Below are 21,200 nucleotides of genomic sequence, written 5' to 3'. Positions count from 1 at the left end.
TGCCGTGAGATACAGTCTGGTGTGCTGTGGGAGATTTTCTAATTTCACCTATTTGGGTTAAAAATATTTTTTGCAAACCAGTAATTATAGTCTGCAAATGATGTGTTGTTGTTGAGTGTCGGTGCTGTCTAGAGCTTTTCCATATCGGTAGGTGGCAGCCGGTAGCTAATTGCATTGTAGATGCCGGAAACATCGGGAGGCAGCATGCAGGTAAAAAGGTGTCTAATGCTTAAACCAAAAATTAACAAAACGTGGGTGCCCCTAACTCAGGGGCGCTCACACTTTTTCTGCAGGTGAGCTACTTTTCAATTGACCAAGTCGAGGAGATCTACCTCATTCCTATTTATAATTTATATTAATTTATTTATGAAAGATATATTTTTGTTAGCAAGTTAATGGTGTTTAATGATAATACAAGCATGTTTAACACACATAGATTCCTTTCTTTCATGAAGACAAGAATATAAGTTGGTGTATTTGATTCTGATGACTTGCATTGATTGGAATTAGACAGTGGTGCTGATAACGTCCGCATTTTCAAATGGAGGAAAAAAAAAGTCCTCCTTTCTGTCCAATACCACATGAAAGTGGTTGGATTTGGCATCTCATTTATTCCAACTTGCATACTCGTTTTTAAACACTTTGTTATGAGCGTAGCATATGTGTGTGGCCCTTTAATGTCTGGCAGCAGGTGAGTGACGTCAGTGACTGTGCGGGTGGGCAAGCAAGTGAGAAAGCGGTCGCTGAGGGCGGGGGAGAAATACATTGGCATCAAACTCCGTAGCATGCTAGTTTGTGCACGCTAGCTTTCTAAGACTCTTATTTTGTTAGCACAGGCAGGATGAAACAGGTCTTTTATGGTGAAGACAGGAACTGTGCAGACGGTCTTTAGAGTTTTGACAGTAGGTACGGAGTCTCTAGAAATAAAATGTGTTTCTCTGCGTCCGCCCTGTTAGTGATTTTTTTCTTAAATATGAGCTCGCAGCAGCCAGCGTCAACTTATGTATATTTTTTAATGCCTGGCTTGAGATCGACCGACACACCCTCCGAGATCGACCAGTCGATCGCGATCGACGTAATGCCCACCCCTGCCCTAACTCCTCTCTGAGCTGCCACCTTACCGTGGTAGAGGAGTTTGCGTGTCCCAATGATCCTAGGAGCTATGTTGTCCGGGGGCTTTAAGCCCCCTGGTAGGGTTTCCCAAGGCAAACTGGTCCTAGGTGAGGGACCAGACAAAGAGCAGCTCGAAAATCTCTATGAAAAGTAAAAACAAAGAACCCAGATTTCCCTCGCCCGGACGCAGGTCACCGGGGCCCCCCTCTGGAGCCAGGCCCGGAGGTGGGGCACGAAGGCGAGCGGCTGGTGGCCCGGCCTGTACCCATGGGGCCCGGGCGGGCACAGCCCGAAGAGGCAATGTGGGTCCCCCCTCCAATGGGCTCACCACCCATAGCAGGGGCCATAGAGGTCGGGTGCAATGTGAGCTGGGCGGAAACCGAAGGCAGGGCACTTGGCGGTCCGATCCTCGGCTACATAGGCTCGCTCTTGGGACGTGGAACGTCACCTCACTGGGGGTGAAAGGAGCCTGAGCTAGTGCGCGAAGTAGAGAAATTCCGGCTGGATGTAGTCGGACTCACTTCGACGCACAGCAAGGGCTCTGGAACAAGTGCACTTCTCTTGAAAGGGGCTGGGGTGGCAATTCTCGTTTCCCCCCGGCTTAAAGCCTGCACGTTGGAGTTCAACCCAGTGGACGAAAGGGTAGCCTCCCTCCGCCTTCGGGTGAGGGGACGGGTCCTGACTGTTTGCGCTTACGCACCAAACAACAGTTCAGAGTACACACCCTTTTTGGGTACACTCGAGGGAGTACTGGAGAGTGCTCCCTCGGGTGATTCCCTTGTTCTGCTGGGGGACTTCAACGCTCATGTTGGTAACGACAGTGAAACCTGGAGAGGCGAAATTGGGAAGAATGGCCACCCGGATCTGAACCCGAGTGGTGTTTTGTTATTGGACTTCTGTGCTCGTCACAGTTTGTCCATAACAAACACCATGTTCAAACATAAGGGTGTCCATATGTGCACTTGGCACCAGGACACCCTAGGCCGCAGTTCCATGATCGACTTTGTAGTTGTGTCATCGGATTTGCGGCCTCATGTTTTGGACACTCGGGTAAAGAGAGGGGCGGAACTTTCTACCGATCACCACCTGGTGGTGAGTTGGCTGCGATGGTGGGGGAGGATGCCGGACAGACCTGGCAGGCCCAAACGCATTGTGAGGGTTTGCTGGGAACGTCTGGCAGAGTCTCCTGTCAGAGAAAGTTTCAATTCCCACCTCCGGAGGAACTTTGAACATGTCACGAGGGAGGTGCTGGACATGGAGTCCAAGTGGACCATGTTCCGCACCTCTATTGTCGAGGCGGCTGATCGGAGCTGTGTCCGCAAGGTAGTTGGTGCTTGTCGTGGCGGTAATCCTAGAACACGCTGGTGGACACCAGCGGTGAGGGATGCCGTCAAGCTGAAGAAGGAGTCCTATCAGGTTCTTTTGGCTCATAGGACTCCAGAGGCAGTGGACGGGTACCGACAGGCCAAGCGGTGTGCAACTTCAGCGGTCGCAGAGGCAAAAACTCGGAAATGGGAAGAGTTTGGGGAAGCCATGGAAAATGACTTCCGGATGGCTTCGAAGCGATTGTGGACCACCATCCGCCGCCTCAGGAAGGGGAAGCAGTGCACTGTCAACACAGTGTATGGGAATACTTCGAAGACCTCCTCAATCCCACCAACACGTCTTCCTATGAGGAAGCAGTGCCTGGGGAATCTGTGGTGGACTCTCCTATTTCTGGGCTGAGGTTGCTGAGGTAGTTAAAAAGCTCCTCGGTGGCAAGGCCCTAGGGGTGGATGAGATCCTTAAGGCTCTGGATGCTGTGGGGCTGTCTTGGTTGACAAGACTCTGCAGCATCGCGTGGACATCGGGGGCGGTACCCATGGATTGGCAGACCGGGGTGGTGGTCCCTCTCTTTAAGAAGGGGGACCGGAGGGTGTGTTCCAACTATCGTGGGATCACACTCCTCAGCCTTCCTGGTAAGGTTTATTCAGGTGTACTGGAGAGGAGGCTACGCCGGATAGTCAAACCTCGGATTCAGGAGGAACAGTGTGGTTTTCGTCCTGGTCGTAGAACTGTGGACCAGCTCTAAACTCTCGGCAGGGTTCTTGAGGGTGCATGGGAGTTTGCCCAACTAGTCTACATGTGCTTTGTGGACTTGGAGAAGGCATTCGACCGTGTCCCTCGGGAAGTCCTGTGGGGAGTGCTCAGAGAGTATGGGGTATCGGACTGTCTTATTGTGGCGGTCCGATCCCTGTATGATCAGTGTCAGAGCTTGGTCCGCATTGCTGGCAGTAAGTCGGACATTTTTCCAGCGAGGGTTGGACTCCGCCAAGGCTCTCCTTTGTCACCGATTGTGTTCATAACTTTTATGGACAGAATTTCTAGGCGCAGTCAAGGCATTGAGGGGTTCCGGTTTGGTGGCCGCGGGATTAGGTATCTGCTTTTTGCTGACGATGCGGTCCTGTTGGCTTCCTCTGGCCGAGATCTTCAGCTCTCACTGGATCGGTTCGCAGCCGAGTGTGAAGCGGCCGGAATGAGAATCAGCACCTCCAAATCTGAGTCCATGGTTCTCTCCCGGAAAAGGGTGGAGTGCCATCTCCGGGTTGGGGAGGAGACCCTGCCCCAAGTGGAGGAGTTCAAGTACCTAGGAGTCTTGTTCACGAGTGGGGGAAGAGTGGATCGTGAGATCGACAGGCGGATCGGTGCGGCGTCTTCAGTAATGCGGACGTTGTACCGATCCGTTGTGGTGAAGAAGGAGCTGAACCGGAAGGCAAAGCTCTCAATTTACCGGTCGATCTACGTTCCCACCCTCACCTATGGTCATGAGCTTTGGGTCATGACCGAAAGGATAAGATCACGGGTACAAGCGGCCGAAATGAGTTTCCTCCGCCGGGTGGCGGGGCTCTCCCTTAGAGATAGGGTGAGAAGTTCTGTCATCCGGGAGGAACTCAAAGTAAAGCCGCTGCTCCTCCACATCGAGAGGAGCCAGATGAGGTGGTTCGGGCATCTGGTCAGGATGCCACCCGAACGCCTCCCGAGGGAGGTGTTTAGGGCACGTCCAACCGGTAGGAGGCCACGGGGAAGACCCAGGACACGTTGGGAAGACTATGTCTCCCGGCTGGCCTGGGAACGCCTCGGGATCCCCCGGGAAGAGCTAGACGAAGTGGCTGGGGAGAGGGAAGTCTGGGCTTCCCTGCTTAGTACCCCCTAATCAGAGCAAAGCATTTTTGGTTGAACGAAAGAGATAACGAAGTAAAATACAGCACTATGTCATTAGTTTCTGATTCATTAAATTGTATAACAGTGCAAAATATTGCTCATTTGTAGTGGTCTTTCTTAAACTCTTTGGAGAAAAAGATATAAAAATAACTAAAAACTTGTTGAAAAATAAACAAGTGATTCAATTATATTCATTCATTCATTCATTTCTACACATAGAAGTAATCATCAACTTAAAGTGCCCTCTTTGGGGATTGTAATAGAGATCCATCTGGATTTATGAACTTAATTCTAAACATTTCTTCACAAAAAAATAAATCTTTAACATCAATATTTATGGAACATGTCCACAAAAAAATTAGGTGTCAACACTGAATAGTGCATTGTTGCATTTCTTTTTACAGTTTATGAATTTACATTCATATTTTGTTTAAGTATTATTCAATAAGTATATTTTTAAAGGATTTTTGAATTGTTGCTATTGTTCAAATATTTAAAAAAAAATCTCACGTACCCCTTGGCATGCCTTGAAGTACCCCCAGGGGTACGCGTACCCCCATTTGAGAACCACTGCCTTAAGGCATCAAGGAGCTATATTGTGATGTTGCTGAATGGACAATGTGTCTCATATTTTTATTTTTGACTGTCCATGTATGTTGCATACATAGGACAAAGCTGCTTCGGCTCCTTTCTAACAGACGTGTGTCTAACTGTCACTTTGCACGTACTTACAAAAAAAAAAAAGACAAAAAAATCGCTCGCAGTTGAGTTTTAGTCTTGATGAATTCCACTGCGTGTGCTAAATTTTTGGCTTTCCTCCTCCCAGTTTTGTGGACTCACTGATGATCGGCGTATATTCTGCATATCCATAAAGACAGACACGCAAAATGAAATTGCGCTCCTTGTTCTGCTCACGAAAGAGACGCAATCATCTGTTCAGGAGCTTAGTAGATCAAGTTTGCATGTGTTTTGATACACTTTAAGTAAATCAGGCACTTGTGCTAACCATAAATCATCTAGCACAGTTCCTCAATATTGGAGTGTATCTAATCACTATCAGCCTGGTATTATATGCAATTGAGTAAAAAAACTAAACAAATTAGAAACTTTAGTAATCCAGTCTGTTCTTTTTTTTAGTAGAATTTGACTGAAAGCCCTTCCCCTAGAGGGGGGGGGGGTTGCCCACATCTGAGGTCCTCTGCAAGGTTTCTCATAGTCAGCATTGTCACTGGTGTCCCACTGGATGTGAATTCTCCCTGCCCACTGGGTGTGAGTTTTCCTTGCCCTTTTGTGGGTTCTTCCGAGGATGTTGTAGTCGTAATGATTTGTGCAGTCCTTTGAGACATTTGTGATTTGGGGCTATATAAATAAACATTGATTGATTGATTGATTGTCGTGCCCACCTGTGCATCCTCATAGCTGTATCTTCCAGGATCTTTCAGGTTGTGGCTGGTGAGCTCGTAGCTGTGAGAGTCGAGGTTGATGGAACTCGGTGCTCCTTCTGCCAAAAACTCGGCCCAGATTTCCTGCGCTCTTTGTGCTACTTCCTGTTGTGGAATCCTCTTCAGGTCCTGGACGGCCAACCAGAAGCTAAACAAACAGCAAATATTAATACAGGACCATGATTATGTCTTCTAACTGAATCAGTGTTGCTTCTTCACCTAACAAGTCACATTTATTTCATAAACTAAATACACAGTAAAAAATTACATATTTTCCAAATATGTCAAGCACTTTAGAGTCTAATAGTGTTTTGAACTATTTACTTGTTGTTGTTTTGTTAAGACTTAGGGCGCGGCCACCGCTGCTGCCCACTGCTCCCCTCACCACCCAGGGGGTGATCAAGGGGGATGGGTAAAATGCAGAGAATAATTTCGCCACACCTAGTGTGTGTGTGACAATCATTGTACTTTAACTTTTTTTATATATAATACTTATTGAAAGTTTCACAAGTACTTTCTTTGATCATTTTGTGTGCAACTACAAAAAAGTTATCATCTTGGGCCTGGAAATAGGAATAAAAAAATAATACTATTATAAAAAATAGTATTAATCAAATATCAAATATTATGGTAATAATAAATATGGACTATAATATACAATAAATATACATACATATCTATAAATATATACATAAATATATATATATATATATACACATATAAATATATACATATATATACACACATATAAATATATACATATACACACACACACATATATATATATATACACACACACACACATATATATATATACACACACACACACACACATATATATATACACACACACACACACATATATATATACACACACACACACACATATATATATACACACACACACATATATATATACACACACACACACATATATATATACACACACACACACACACACATATATATATATATATATATATATATATATATATATATATATATATATATATATATATATATATATATATATATATATATATATATATATATATATATATATATATATATATATATATATATATGTGTATATATGCTTCCTCCCACCTCCAAAGACATGCACCTGGGGATAGGTTGATTGGCAACACTAAATTGGCCCTAGTGTGTGAATGTGAGTGTGAATGTTGTCTGTCTATCTGTGTTGGCCCTGCGATGAGGTGGCGACTTGTCCAGGGTGTACCCCGCCTTTCGCCCGATTGTAGCTGAGATAGGCGCCAGCACCCCCCGCGACCCCAAAAGGGAATAAGCGGTAGAAAATGGATGGATGGATGGATATATATATATATATATATATATATATATATACCGTATTTTTTGTACTATAAATCACGTTTTTTTTTTGTAGTTTGGCCGGGGGTGAGATTTGGCCAAACTATACATTTTTTATAATTTATTTATTTTTTTTCTCTGGTTTGGCTGGACTGTGGAGAAGACTGCGACTTATAGTCCGAAAAATACGGTATATATAAATATATATATATATATATATATATATATATATATATATATATATATATATATATGTATATATATATATACACACACATATATACATATATATATATATATAAAATAATATGATGTATATAGTATGTAATGTAATCAAATACATTATAAAATTTAATGAAATGTGACTAAAACATTTTAATTCATGATGTAACGTCATTTTTGGTGTTTAATGTATTACCATACAATGTTAGGCACTGGTAATATGCAACATATAAAATATGACATTGTTATAATTGAATAAATATATCACTAAAGAAAACATATCACATAATGTAATGCATTATAACATTACATGTCATTATACATAGACATATGAATAATGACATAACATAACATCAAGAAAGAATATTACTATATGACATTGTAATGTTGGATAATATAATAAAATATCAACAAAAAATATGTTCTAACATATTTAATCTAATGTTAAATATTCTGATAAAATATAGCTTAAAAACACCATGACATATGCGTTACATATAACAAAAAATATGACAAGTATAATCTAGTGTAAGATAAAGCAATAAAATATCACTAAAGAAAACATACAGCAATGTAATATAAAGCTAAATATGACTGAAGTAAACATATTGTAATGCAATGTTAAATAATATATCACAGATAAACCATTTTATAACATATTGTTATAATGTAATGTTATATAAAAAGTTATAATCAAAGAAAATGTAATTCTTCATAATATAAAACAATAAATAACAATACTTCCAATGTTAAGTAACATAATGAAGTATCACTGACGAAAAAAATATTATATTACATATTATAACTTGATGTAATGTTAAATAATAAAATACCACTAAAAACATACGTTATATGTTTTACAATGTATCACAAAACAAATTATTCTATGACAATTATAATGTTGGATAATATAATAACATGTCAGTAAAGAAAACATATGACATACTTTAATACAATATACTATATCACAAAAGAAAAAATATTACAAGTAAAATGTAATGTAATATATAGTATATCACTAAAGAACACATGATATTTATCTGATGTTATATAATAAAACAAAACAAAAAAGATATAGCACACTGTTATTTTACAACGGGAAAGTAAAAGAATAAATATGAAAGAAAAGTCAGAGAATACAAGTATACAAAAATAAGTATTAAAATAAAGTAAACTAATCTACAGGATCTTTGTTCTGACATGAAAAAACTGTGTGTGAAAATATTAAATATGAACTGTGGTCAGTAGAAAAATGTAAATAAAATATTCCTGGTTGTTTTTTTGAGATGTGTGCAGTAAATCTTAAGATTGTGCACGTAAATTATGAACATAAACTCACCGCAAGTTTTCCGAGCTGAACTCGGACTCCAAGAACTTGAGAAGAGATCCCGTCCAGCTGGGTCCTTCAAGGCTTCTTCCAGCGAGAAGCCCCACTTCTTCACCCTCTGCTGACCAGGCTCCTTGCTGGGGAGGAAGTAGTACAAACTAAAAACTGAGCATTCTTATATTTTCATCATCCTAAACTTTCAAACTTTGATATTGTCCCTTTGTGCGCAAGTGATTTGATTGCAATTGATGAAGCAAACTGACCTCTGAAATTCCTTTAGTGCCTGAGAAAATGTCCCATTATACCGAGTAATTACCAGTAGATATCGCGCACTACGCTTTATGGTGCTGTTAAATCTACAGCACTGACCTCCTTTACCGTGTACCTCTGACACGCATTGACTGCTGCTTTATTTATTTGAAGAATAAATATGCCTTTATGTCTGCACGCTGACAAGTAAATTTAAGACGTATGTGTTATGTGTGAGGGCCTCGTCTGTCCACTCTGGGGGGGAGGGGGGGGCAGTCCATCCAAAACACTTCTATATCGCAGGTGAATATATGCAGCTAGAAATAGTCAGGAAAAGTAATATCCATCCATTTCCTACCACTTATTCCCCTTTGGGGTCGCGGGGGGCGCTGGTGCCTATCTCAGCTACAATCGGGCGGAAGGCGGGGTAAAACCCTGGACAAGCCGCTGCCATCGTCGCAGGGCCAACACAGATAGACAGACAACATTCACACACTACTGCCAATTTTAGTGTTGCCAATCAACCTATCCCCAGGTGCATGTCTAGTGATGGGAAAATGATTGCATCGGTGAGTGTATGGCACACTCAATAGCTGCATTGACACTGCACTGACAGTGTGAGTGATTCCTAATAGTCTTCTGCCATCTACTGGATTAAAAGGTCCCTACACAAAATTTCTGCACAGCTATTTGTTAAAAAACTAAACTATTTGCATGTCAAATGTAGGGTTTTATTAACCAGTAAATGGTAAGAAGGACCATTGTGAAACATTAGGGGCCTGACCTACTAAGGCTTGCATGTATTGAAACACATGCAAACTTGATAACACACGAGCTGATCTACTAACGACTGCGCAGTAGGATGGAAACTCTTCAGCGAGCAAAATTTTGTGTCTCTGTCTTCATGAAAATGCGGAATATATGCCGATCAGAACGCCCACAATACTGGGAGGAGAAGATGCAAATACAATGACTCAGCACGCGCAATGTGATTTATCAAGAATGATCACTGTTTTGCTGGTGCTAATTTGCGTCTTTATTTAGCACTCGTAAAAATAATACGCAAACTGATAGTTACGCATATGGCTGTGAGAAAGAGAGGGAAGACAGAGAATCCTTCCTCGTGTGTGAGTGTGTATGTCAACATACTTGGACTGTCATTAATATATGAATAATATTAGACATATTGTATGTTCAGCAACATCCTTTTATAATTTTATAGCTTCTGAATGACTGATGGGCTGATTAAAACACTTTTTTTTAAGGTTGTTTGTTTTTTTAATTTAGGAAATATGTAATAATATATTTCCAATATTAAAAACATGTCTTTCAATATGCATTTTCTTGCGCACGGATCAATACCGACCCATTAATGTGCTGCTGTTCCGTGACGGACCACCGCCTCCCTGCACAGCGTCAGAGACACTAAAAATGTTTTTTGTTGTCCAAGATTAGAATTCTATTTTGCAAAAAAAGGTGTTAAATCATATATGTGTGCTGCTAGTCAACATCGCACACAGGTCGGAAGCCTGATAACATCAATGTGAAGGGGAATGAGTGTAATGCGGGTAGTACAAGCAAAAACCTAATTAAAAAAGGGCAGTCTGCAACACTTTTTAATTAGACACAGTCTTAGTAGATCATACGCCACACGTCCGGACAACACTCGCAATTTATAGTTCGCACGCGCTATTGGCACTTGGATCTTAGTAGATCATGACCTAACAGTATCAGTGCGGTGTCAATACAGCTATAGTGTGCAATACACTCACTGAGGTGTCAATTACTGTTATCACAGTAAACAGAATATAAAGAACATTTCCTATTTTCTCACTATAAGGGACAAGCAGTAGAAAATGGATGGATGGAGATCCAAATGATCACACACATCAAAATTGTGTCTTTTTCAACATTTAAAACAAAAAATGAATGACGCCAATAAAAAACGATGTCAAACGCAGCACGCCATTCCTCCGACTTCTTACAGTACGAGCTGTCACCTATGAGCCGAAATACGTGCTTAGAGTTTAGTTCTTCACAGTCAAACGACATGGTTTTTTTCTATAGCAAAACACACACACACATTTGAGGGACACAGCATCACTCGTGTTTCATAATGCATCATGTTATGTTATATCATATCTCTCCCTGTGATTGGCTGGTGAACAGCACACTGGTGAACAGCACCAGCTCAATAATATATTATTAATAAAAGAACGGACCAATGAAGTGCTTCTGAGTGTACCTGGCCTCCAGATCCCAGTAGGAGGGGTCATCGCTGGTCCAAGGGTTAGATGGCTCCTGCGGCGTCACAAAAGGGTCGTACTCCATGTACTGCTCAGAGTAGCTTATCAGACTGACATCGCAGAAGAAAAGGAACATTGGTACGCTTATGTCACAGCCAATCAGCTTCAGGAGGCTGAATAAAGCAGGAAGTATTGTTTGTATTTAACATCAGCGATACATGTGTAACAACAAGCCGGTAGTACCGCCTTCTTGACTGTCAATCAACGTCGGCTGTTAATTAGCACTTTCAAACGTATCATTATTGATGGCGTAAGTCAAATCGTTTCACAGGTTCATGATGTGATGCATCGATTTAACTCGGCTAAGTTGCCGTGTTAGCAGGTTTAAGGGTCAAGAAGGAGCAGCGGTGCTGGACCAGCTGGACAAAGAGTAATCACAGTTTTTCAGCAAGGTAATGGCTGTGCCCGCCAACGTGAGGGAGTTGAGGAGGAAAAACTGTGTAGGGAAGTTTACAATGTATACTATACTTGCATTCTTGCAATATGTAAATAGACGTATACGCATTGATGAAACTTGCAATGCAACTGATTTTTATATATAATTTTATGTTTGTACATGTGCAGAATAATAAATAAATAATATATATAAGTAATAATGAGAAAATAAGAAACATATTAAGAATGCTTGTATTGACACATTTATCCATATTTGCACCAAAATTGTATGGTTTCTTCTTGGGCCTATTGAGTGGATTTTGGGTTATTGTTTTAGAAGAAGAAAACGATTAGAATAAATTCAACTACCGTATTTTTCGGACTATAAATCACAGTTTTTTTTTCAGTTTGGCCGGGGGTGCGACTTATACTCGGGGGCGCCTTATGTGTGAAACTATTAACACATTACCGTAAAATATCAAATCATAATATTCAGCTCGTTCACGTAAGAGACTAGACATATAAGATTTCATGGGATTTAGCGATTAGGAGAGACAGATTGTTTGGTAAATGTATAGCATGTTCTATTAATCAATGTTCATATATATATAGCCCCAAATCACGAGTGTCTCAAAGGGCTGCACAAACCACAACACAAACCACTACGACATCCTCGGTAGGCCCACATAAGGGCAAGGAAAACTCACACCCAGTGGGACGTCGGTGACAATGAGGACTATGTTCTATATGTCATAGTTATTTGAATGACTCTTACCATATTATGTTACGTTAACATACCAGGCACCTTCTCAGTTGGTTATTTATGCGTCATAAAACGTACACTTATTCAGCCTGTTGTTCACTATTCATTTCTTTATTTTAAATTGCCTTTCAAATGTCTATTCTTGGTGTTGGGTTTTATCAAATACATTTCCCCCAAAAATGCGACTTATACTCCAGTGCGACTTATCTATGTTTTTTTCCTTCTTTCCTTATTTATTTTTCGGCAGGTGCGACTTATACCCCGGAGCGACTTACACGCCGAAAAATACTGTACTGATATTTAAATATATTTTATATATAAACTAATACAAATTGTATCATGTATTTTTGTAGATATCACCTGAGTATAATTGTATTATATTTATATAACTTTGTATCGTATATTATTAAATTAAAATGTATTACATCAAATTATGTTATATTGTATTAAAATATATTGTATTAAATTATATTATATCTTAAATTATGTATTAAATTATATCATATGTAATAAATTATATTATATCTGAGAGAGTTAAAAAGCTCCTCGGTGGCAAAGTGGATAAGATCCGTCCGGAGTTCCTTAAGGCTCTGGATGCTGTGGGGCTGTCTTGGTTGACAAGACTCTGCAGCATCGCGTGGACATCGGGGGCGATGCCTCTGGATTGGCAGACAGGGGTGGTGGTCCCTCTCTCTAAGAAGGGGAACCGGAGGGTTTGTTCCCACTATTGTGGGATCACACTCCTCAGCCGGTAAGGTTTTTTCAGGTGTACTGGAGAGGAGGCTATGCCATATAGTTGAACCTCGGATTCAGGAGGAACAGTGTGGTTTTCGTCCTGGTCGTGGAACTGTGGACCAGCTCTAAACTCTCGGCAGGGTCCTTGAGGGTGCATGGGAGTTTGCCCAACCAGTCTACATGTGCTTTGTAAACTTGGAGAAGGCATTCGACCGTGTCCCTCGGGAAGTCCTGTGGGGAGTGCTCAGAGAGTATGGGGTACCGGACTGTCTGATTGTGGCAGTCCGCTCCCTGTACAATCAGTGTCAGAGCTTGGTCCGCATTGCCGGCAGTAAGTGGGACACATTTCCAGTGAGGGTTGGACTCCGCCAAGGCTGCCCTTTGTCACAGTATTATATAAACTGTTTGTAATTTTTTGGGACAAAATTTCTAGGCGCAGTCAGGGCGTTGAGGGGACCCAGTTTGGTATCTGCAGGATTAGGTGTCTGCTTTTTGCAGATGATGTGGTCCTGATGGCTTCATCTGGCCAGGATCTTCAGCTCTCACTGGTTCGGTTCGCAGCCGAGTGTGAAGCGACTGGGATGAGAATCAGCACCTCCAAGTCCGCGTCCATGGTTCTCGCCCAGAAAAAGGTGGAGTGCCATCTCCAGATTGGGGAGGGCACCCTTCCCCAAGTGGAAGAGTACAAGTACCTAGGAGTCTTGTTCACGAGTGAAGGAAGAGTGGATCGTGAGATCGACAGGCGGATCGGTGCGGCGTCTTCAGTAATGCGGATGCTGTATCGATCCGTTGTGGTGAAGAAGGAGGTAAAGCTCTCAATTTACCGGTCGATCTACGTTCCCATCCTCACCTATGGCCATGACCTTTGGGTTATGACCAAAAGGACAAGATCCCTGGTACAAGGGACTGAAATGAGTTTCCTCCGCCGGGTGGCCGTGCGCTGCTCTCCCTTAGATATAGTACTTTAACTTTAAATATAGGGTGAGAAGCTCTGCCATTCGGGGGCAGCTCAAAGTAAAGCTGCTGCTCCTCCACATCGAGAGGAGCCAGATGAGGTGGTTAAGGCATCTGGTCAGGATGCCACCCGAACGGCTCCCTAGGGAGGTGTTTAGGGCACGTCCAACCAGTTGGAGGCCACGGGGAAGACCCAGGACATGATTGGAAGACTATGTCTCCCGGCTGGCGTGGGAACGCCTCGGGATCCCCCTGGAAGAGCTGAAAGAAGTGCCTGGGGAGAGGAAAGTCTGGGCTTCCCTGCTTAGGCTGCTGCACCCGCTGCCCAACCTCGGATAAGCGGAAGAAGATGGATGATGGATGGATATATTGTATCTTACTGTATCAAATTATATTATATTGTATTAAATTACTCCTCTCTGAGCTGCAACCTTATCGTGGTAGAGGAGTTTGCGTGTCCCAATGATCCTAGGAGCTATGTTGTCCGGGGGCATAAAGCCCCCTGGTAGGGTCTCCCAAGGCAAACAGGTTCTAGGTGAGGGATCAGACAAAGAGCAGCTCGAAGACCTTTATGAAGATGAAAAACCATGGACCCAGATTTCCCTCGCCCGGACGCGGGTCACCGGGGCCCCCCTCTGGAGCCAGGCCCGGAGGTGGGGCACGATGGCGAGCGGCTGGTGGCCCGGCCTGTTCTCATGGGGCCCGGCCGGGCACAGCCCGAAGAGGCAACGTGGGTCACCCCTCCAATGGGCTCACCACCCATAGCAGGGGCCATAGAGGTCGGGTGCATTGTGAGCTGGGCGACAGCCGAAGGCAGGGCACTTGGCGGTCCGATCCTCGACTACAGAAGCTAGCTCTTGGGACGTGGAACGTCACGTCACTGGGGGGGAAAGAGCCTGAGCTAGTGCGCGAAGTCGAGAAATTCCGGCTGGATATAGTCGGACTCACTTCGACGCACAGCAAGGGCTCTGGAACCACTTCTCTCGAGAGGGATTGGACCCTCTTCCACTCTGGCGTTGCCGGCAGTGAGAGGCGACGGGCTGGGGTGGCAATTCTTGTTTCCCCCCGGCTCAAAGCCTGTACGTTGGAGTTCAACCCGGTGGACGAAAGGGTAGCCTCCCTCCGCCTTCGGGTGGGGGGACGGGTCCTGACTGTTGTTTGTGCTTATGCACCAAACAGCAGTTCAGAGTACCCACCCTTTTTGGGAACACTCGAGGGAGTACTGGAAAGTGCTCCCCCGGGTGATTCCATTGTCCTACTGGGAGACTTCAACGCTCACGTTGGCAGCGACAGTAAAACCTGGAGAGGCGTGATTGGGAAGAATGGCCGCCCGGATCTGAACCCGAGTGGTGTTTTGTTATTGGACTTTTGTGCTCGTCACAGTTTGTCGATAACAAACACCATGTTCAAGCATAAGGGTGTCCCCATATGTGCACTTGGCACCAGGACACCCTAGGCCGCAGTTCCATGATCGACTTTGTAGTTGTGTCATCGGATTTGCGGCCTCATGTTTTGGACACTCGGGTGAAGAGAGGGGCGGAGCTTTCTACCGATCACCACCTGGTGGTGAGTTGGCTGCGATGGTGGGGGAGGATGCCGGACAGACCTGGGAGGCCCAAACGCATTGTGAGGGTCTGCTGGGAACGTCTGGCAGAGTCTCCTGTCAGACAAAGTTTCAATTCCCACCTCCGGAAGAACTTTGAACATGTCACGAGGGAGGTGCTGGACATTGAGTCCGAGTGGACCATGTTCCGCACCTCTATTGTCGAGGCGGCAGATCGGAGCTGTGGCCGCAAGGTAGTTGGTGCCTGTCGGGGCGGCAATCCTAAAACCCCTTGGTGGACACCAGCGGTGAGGGATGCCGTCAAGCTGAAGAAGGAGTCCTATCGGGTCCTTTTGGCTCATAGGACTCCGGAGGCAGTGGACAGGTACCGACAGGCCAAGCGGTGTGCAGCTTCAGCGGTCGCGGAGGCAAAAACTCGGACATGGGAAGAGTTCGGGGAAGCCATGGAAAACGACTTCCGGACGGCTTCGAAGCGATTCTGGACCACCGTCCGCCGCCTCAGGAAGGGGAAGCAGTGCACTATCAACACCGCGTATGGTGCGGATGGTGTTCTGCTGACCTCGACTGCGGATGTTGTGGATAGGTGGAAGGAATACTTCGAAGACCTCCTCAATCCCACCAACACGTTTTCCTATGAGGAAGCAGTGCCTGGGGAATCTGTGGTGGACTCTCCTATTTCTGGGGCTGAGGTCGCTGAGGTAGTTAAAAAGCTCCTCGGTGGCAAGGCCCCAGGGGTGGACGAGATCCGCCCGGAGTTCCTTAAGGCTCTGGATGCTGTGGGGCTGTCTTGGTTGACAAGACTTTGCAGCATCGCGTGGACATCGGGGGAGGTACCTCTGGATTGGCAGACCGGGGTGGTGGTTCCTCTCTTTAAGAAGGGGGACCGGAGGGTGTTTTCCAACTATCGTGGGATCAAACTCCTCAGCCTTCCCGGTAAGGTTTATTCAGGTGTACTGGAGAGGAGGCTACGTCGGATAGTCGAACCTCGGATTCAGGAGGAACAGTGTGGTTTTCGTCCTGGTCGTGGAACTGTGGACCAGCTCTATACTCTCGGCAGGGTTCTTGAGGGTGCATGGGAGTTTGCCCAACCAGTCTACATGTGCTTTGTGGACTTGGAGAAGGCATTCGACCGTGTCCCTCGGGAAGTCCTGTGGGGAGTGCTCAGAGAGTATGGGGTATCGGACTGTCTTATTGTGGCGGTCCGTTCCCTGTACGATCAGTGCCAGAGCTTGGTTCGCATTGCCGGCAGTAAGTCGAACACATTTCCAGTGAGGGTTGGACACCGCCAAGGCTGTCCTTTGTCACCGATTCTGTTCATAACTTTTATGGACAGAATTTTTAGGCGCAGTCAAGGCGTTGAGGGGTTCCGGTTTGGTAGCCGCAAGATTAGGCCCCTGCTTTTTGCAGATGATGTGGTCCTGATGGCTTCATCTGACCGGGATCTTCAGCTCTCGCTGGATCGGTTCGCAGCCGAGTGTGAAGCGACCGGAATGAGAATCAGCACCTCCAAGTCCGAGTCCATGGTTCTCGCACGGGAAAAGGGTGGAGTGCCATCTCCGGGTTGGGGAGGAGACCCTGCCCCAAGTGGAGGAGTTCAAGTACCTAGGAGTCTTGTTCACGAGTGAGGGAAGAGTGGATCGTGAGATCGACAGGCGGATCGGTGCGGCGTCTTCAGTAATGCGGACGTTGTACCGATCCGTTGTGGTGAAGAAGGAGCTGAGCCGGAAGGCAAAGCTCTCAATTTACCGGTCGATCTACGTTCCCATCCTCACCTATGGTCATGAGCTTTGGGTCATGACCGAAAGGATAAGATCACGGGTACAAGCGGCCGAAATGAGTTTCCTCCGCCGTGTGGCGGGGCTCTCCCTTAGAGATAGGGTGAGAAGCTCTGCCATCCGGGAGGGACTCAAAGTAAAGCCGCTGCTCCTCCACATCGAGAGGAGCCAGATGAGGTGGTTCGGGCATCTGGTCAGGATGCCACCCGAACGCCTCCCTAGGGAGGTGTTTAGGGCACGTCCAACCGGTAGGAGGACACGTTGGGAAGACTATGTCTCCCGGCTGGCCTGGGAACGCCTCGGGATCCCCCGGGAAGAGCTAGACGAAGTGGCTGGGGAGAGGGAAGTCTGGGTTTCCCGGCTTAGGCTGTTGCCCCCGCGACCCGACCTCGGATAAGCGGAAGATGATGGATGGATGGATGGATGTATTAAATTATATTATATTGTTTTATATTAAATTACATTATATTGTACCACATTGAATTATACTGTAATATATTGAATTATTTGAATTTAAATGTTTTGTTTTGTTTTTTTATTGTAAAATATTGTATTATATAAAGTGATAATAAATTGTATTGTATTACAATAAATTACTATAATAAATATTGTATTTTGTATTAGATTCCATTAGATTACTTTTTTTTAATATTATAACTGTAAATATGTGTTTTTATGTTTGCTGTTTAGTGATTATTCCCATACAGTATATTATCATTATTATTTATTTTAATATATGTTCAAATATTTTGTACCTTTCAAGAGTTATCTAGACATTTCCCCTTTTGGAAATTGAATGTAAATATTTACATTATGAAAAAATTTATAAAACAAAATGTTATGTTTTATTACATTCTGTTGTAATCAATTCTGTTTCTAGCCAGGATGTGCAGAAAACAAGTCACATGACTCAGACAGTGAGCAGGCTGCAAGGAGGTCGCTGACAAGGTGATTATTGTGATATGTTTCTGTGCAGTCAACAAGAAAAAAATGTTATTTCACCTTTCAGCAACTTTGGACATCTTCATGCAGTGGCGATCAAGCTGGGCATTCAGGAATAAAATCTGTAGTTGCAAAAAAAAATGTATCATGTTTTGCTTGGAGAAAAGCAAAAATAGCATTGAGGTATAAATGACGTTAAATAACAGTAACATTTTTTCATTTGTTTTTTCAATGCACACCTCTTTTTCCACGTCCTCCTTGGTGCCCTTCCTGGAGTGGTGTGAAGGGGTATGGATGGGACTACGGGACTGTGTGCCCTCGTCTGCCAAACCATACACTGACTGGCCCATTGGACAACAATAAAAAGACACATTTTACTTCTACCAACACCGCAGCAGTATGAGGAATACCATTGAAAACATGTGCATTGTTACCGGATAAAAGTCATTTGTCCAAATGTGGCCAAATAAGCACATTGTGGGTTTCTTGGACATTGTCTACATGTGTAAAACAACAATCTAAAGAAAAAAAGGATTGTCTGACATTTTCCACCAGTTTTTTTATCATATAAATCACCCGCTTAGATATTTTCCTCTTCTCTTCTCCGACTCTCTCGTTGTCATTTGGGATGTGCGTGTCTGTTGTGATTTCCCTTCCTTGTCCAATGACCCGCCCTATTTTGCCTCCGATTGGCCTGTCCGCAATAATAATTTACGTAAACTAACTAATCATCATTGATGTTTCTCGTATATTTTGTCCCCTGCCCGTAGAGTTGCTTCGTTACGTAGCTTCGATTTTTAAGTAAGCATCTTTTAATGGAAAACTGTAGTTTTTACCACTGGATTATCAAAAACTGTACTCAATATTTTTTAAATATTTTAACAGAGATAAATAAGAAAAAATTCCAACTATAGAAAGAAAAATCACATGCCTGGCATGACTCAATGTAAAAGTAATGCTTCTCTCTTCTTGTTGCTCATTTTGAAAGTGGCGGCTTCTTCATTCCAGTTAACAGTGCACCATTGTCTAAACTGTCAGTGCTTCAGCTGTTCTGTCGTATTCTCCACCCGCAAAACTGTGTCGACTTTCAACCAAAGTGTCGTTCAGTCTTATAGCGTCCACCGCATTTCTACTCGTAGGGATTCTTCATTCATTACTTCAAGTAACATTTTTAAGTTTTACAATATAACTAAAACTATTCATACTTACTAAACAGTCTGTGTTGTCTGTAGGGGTGTTTCATTGCATATTTGTACATGATATCGTAATGTAATGGTGCTGGCGTCGTTAGCATTAGCTAATATGATAACATGTTGATGAGTGTCTAAGTTAGTAATATTCATTTACAACAGCATTCTTTTTGTATTGTTTCAGTTTCACAAAATCCTCAGTAAATTAACCAAAAACTTCATCGTGGAGTTATTGAGACTTTTTAGCTGATTAGAAAGCATGCTTCTGCAGCTAGTGGGTCCAGGTCGATGACTTCTGTTTGGTTAGATTTACCGTTTTACTGCCATGTTACAGGCACCGTTTGGAAACAATTAAGATATGTAAACATTTACAGAATCTTTCTGTCTAATTAAATAATTTCACAATGTAAACATCTGTGGTTTAGAGTCCAGTCCAACTAATCTATGGAAGAATCTTTTTTTCCTCTAAAATTTTGTGGGTTCAGCTTAAATACCGGTGCGCTCTATAGCCTGGAAAATACGGCATTATGCAATCTTGAATCCCACTTGAAAGAACACTAAATACAATAACGGTGCAAAAACTAAATTTAAACACTGCGCAACACAAAGAGCAACTGCCTCTAAGCAAGCTGAAGGGAATCGGACCAGCTCTTGGGAAACTCAACACTGTCAAAACATCCAATCTTGACATCTGATTTTCACACGCCATTCATGATAGCGAATCCACCTCCAACTTTTTGTGAGATTGTTTCAGGATTGTATAAAAGTTCCACTGTAAAATTGTGAATAATGAACAACAGTGCTATTACCTTTTTAACTCTATGAGGGTTCTTCATGCGTCTGCACTTCCTGATGTCCATCTCTGTAGTGTTGACGCATCCGGGCTGCAGAGGAACAAACACAGAAACTTGCTGGTCACGTCTGAACTCTCCTTGTGGTGTGCAGAGAGCATGCATGACTGGAATATACAGTACAGTAGATGACTCAAAGGAGAAGAAGTGAGATAAGGTGCACAGCAGCAATCATACGAGTACAGTAAGGGGGGTTACCACGGGTCTGTGGACGTCCCAGAAGGCTCTCTCCTGGCTGTCAAGGATCTTCCTCTCGGTTTTATCTTTTTTCCGGTCAATCCTGTGGAGAAGATCAGTCAGGGTGAGGACCTAAAGCTGTCCTATCAGCATTACTTGACCCGCATGAATGAGGACTGGAAAGTCAGGAGGACAGCATGTTTTTAGCAAAATTCACAGTTGAACCGAGAATGACTCCTAAATTATAATCCAAATCCATAAATTTGAATTGAATTGTAATTTAAGTTGCAAACGGGAAGCAGAAAGGCAATTTAACGTCGGATAGAAGGAGGTACAATTAAAATTCCAATTGATAATGTTGATGTATTTTGTTCCCTCAATTATCACAAGGGTTATGTTGCAGTTTCCCAAATGTAAATGAATTTCTGCAAATGCATTTTATGATTTGAACTATAATGTGCACTTAAAATCCTTTCTTTTTCTCAAAAATCAACAGTGCTCCGTACAATGTACATATTAATTCTTGTTGTGCATATATATATATATGTAACGTTCCAATCAATTCAAATTAACTTCATGGCATGGCCTCTTACCTTCATGTGAATGATTGACGACACCTGTTGACTTCTCTGAGCCCATTTAAATAGAGCTCATGTGATGCAGCCATTAGACTCGATTACAAACA

The 21,200-nt window shown here is 43.4% G+C and overlaps 1 protein-coding gene across 1 annotated transcript in view; it reads right to left on the bottom strand.

The window, feature by feature from the left end:
- rgs6 (regulator of G protein signaling 6) overlaps positions 1-21,200 on the bottom strand; it is a 253,489-nt gene that overhangs the window by 7,678 nt on the left and 224,611 nt on the right. The window contains 8 exon segments of the mRNA XM_061886160.1: positions 5,718-5,904; positions 8,647-8,686; positions 8,689-8,771; positions 11,129-11,239; positions 18,358-18,419; positions 18,537-18,638; positions 20,297-20,371; positions 20,537-20,618. Of these exon segments, the coding sequence (XP_061742144.1) occupies positions 5,718-5,904; positions 8,647-8,686; positions 8,689-8,771; positions 11,129-11,239; positions 18,358-18,419; positions 18,537-18,638; positions 20,297-20,371; positions 20,537-20,618 (742 nt within the window).

Source organism: Nerophis ophidion, linkage group LG24 (assembly GCF_033978795.1).
Source record: "Nerophis ophidion isolate RoL-2023_Sa linkage group LG24, RoL_Noph_v1.0, whole genome shotgun sequence".
NCBI lineage: Eukaryota > Metazoa > Chordata > Actinopteri > Syngnathiformes > Syngnathidae > Nerophis > Nerophis ophidion.
Note: the sequence above shows the minus strand (reverse complement) of the source record. Positions and strands in the feature narration are given on the sequence as shown.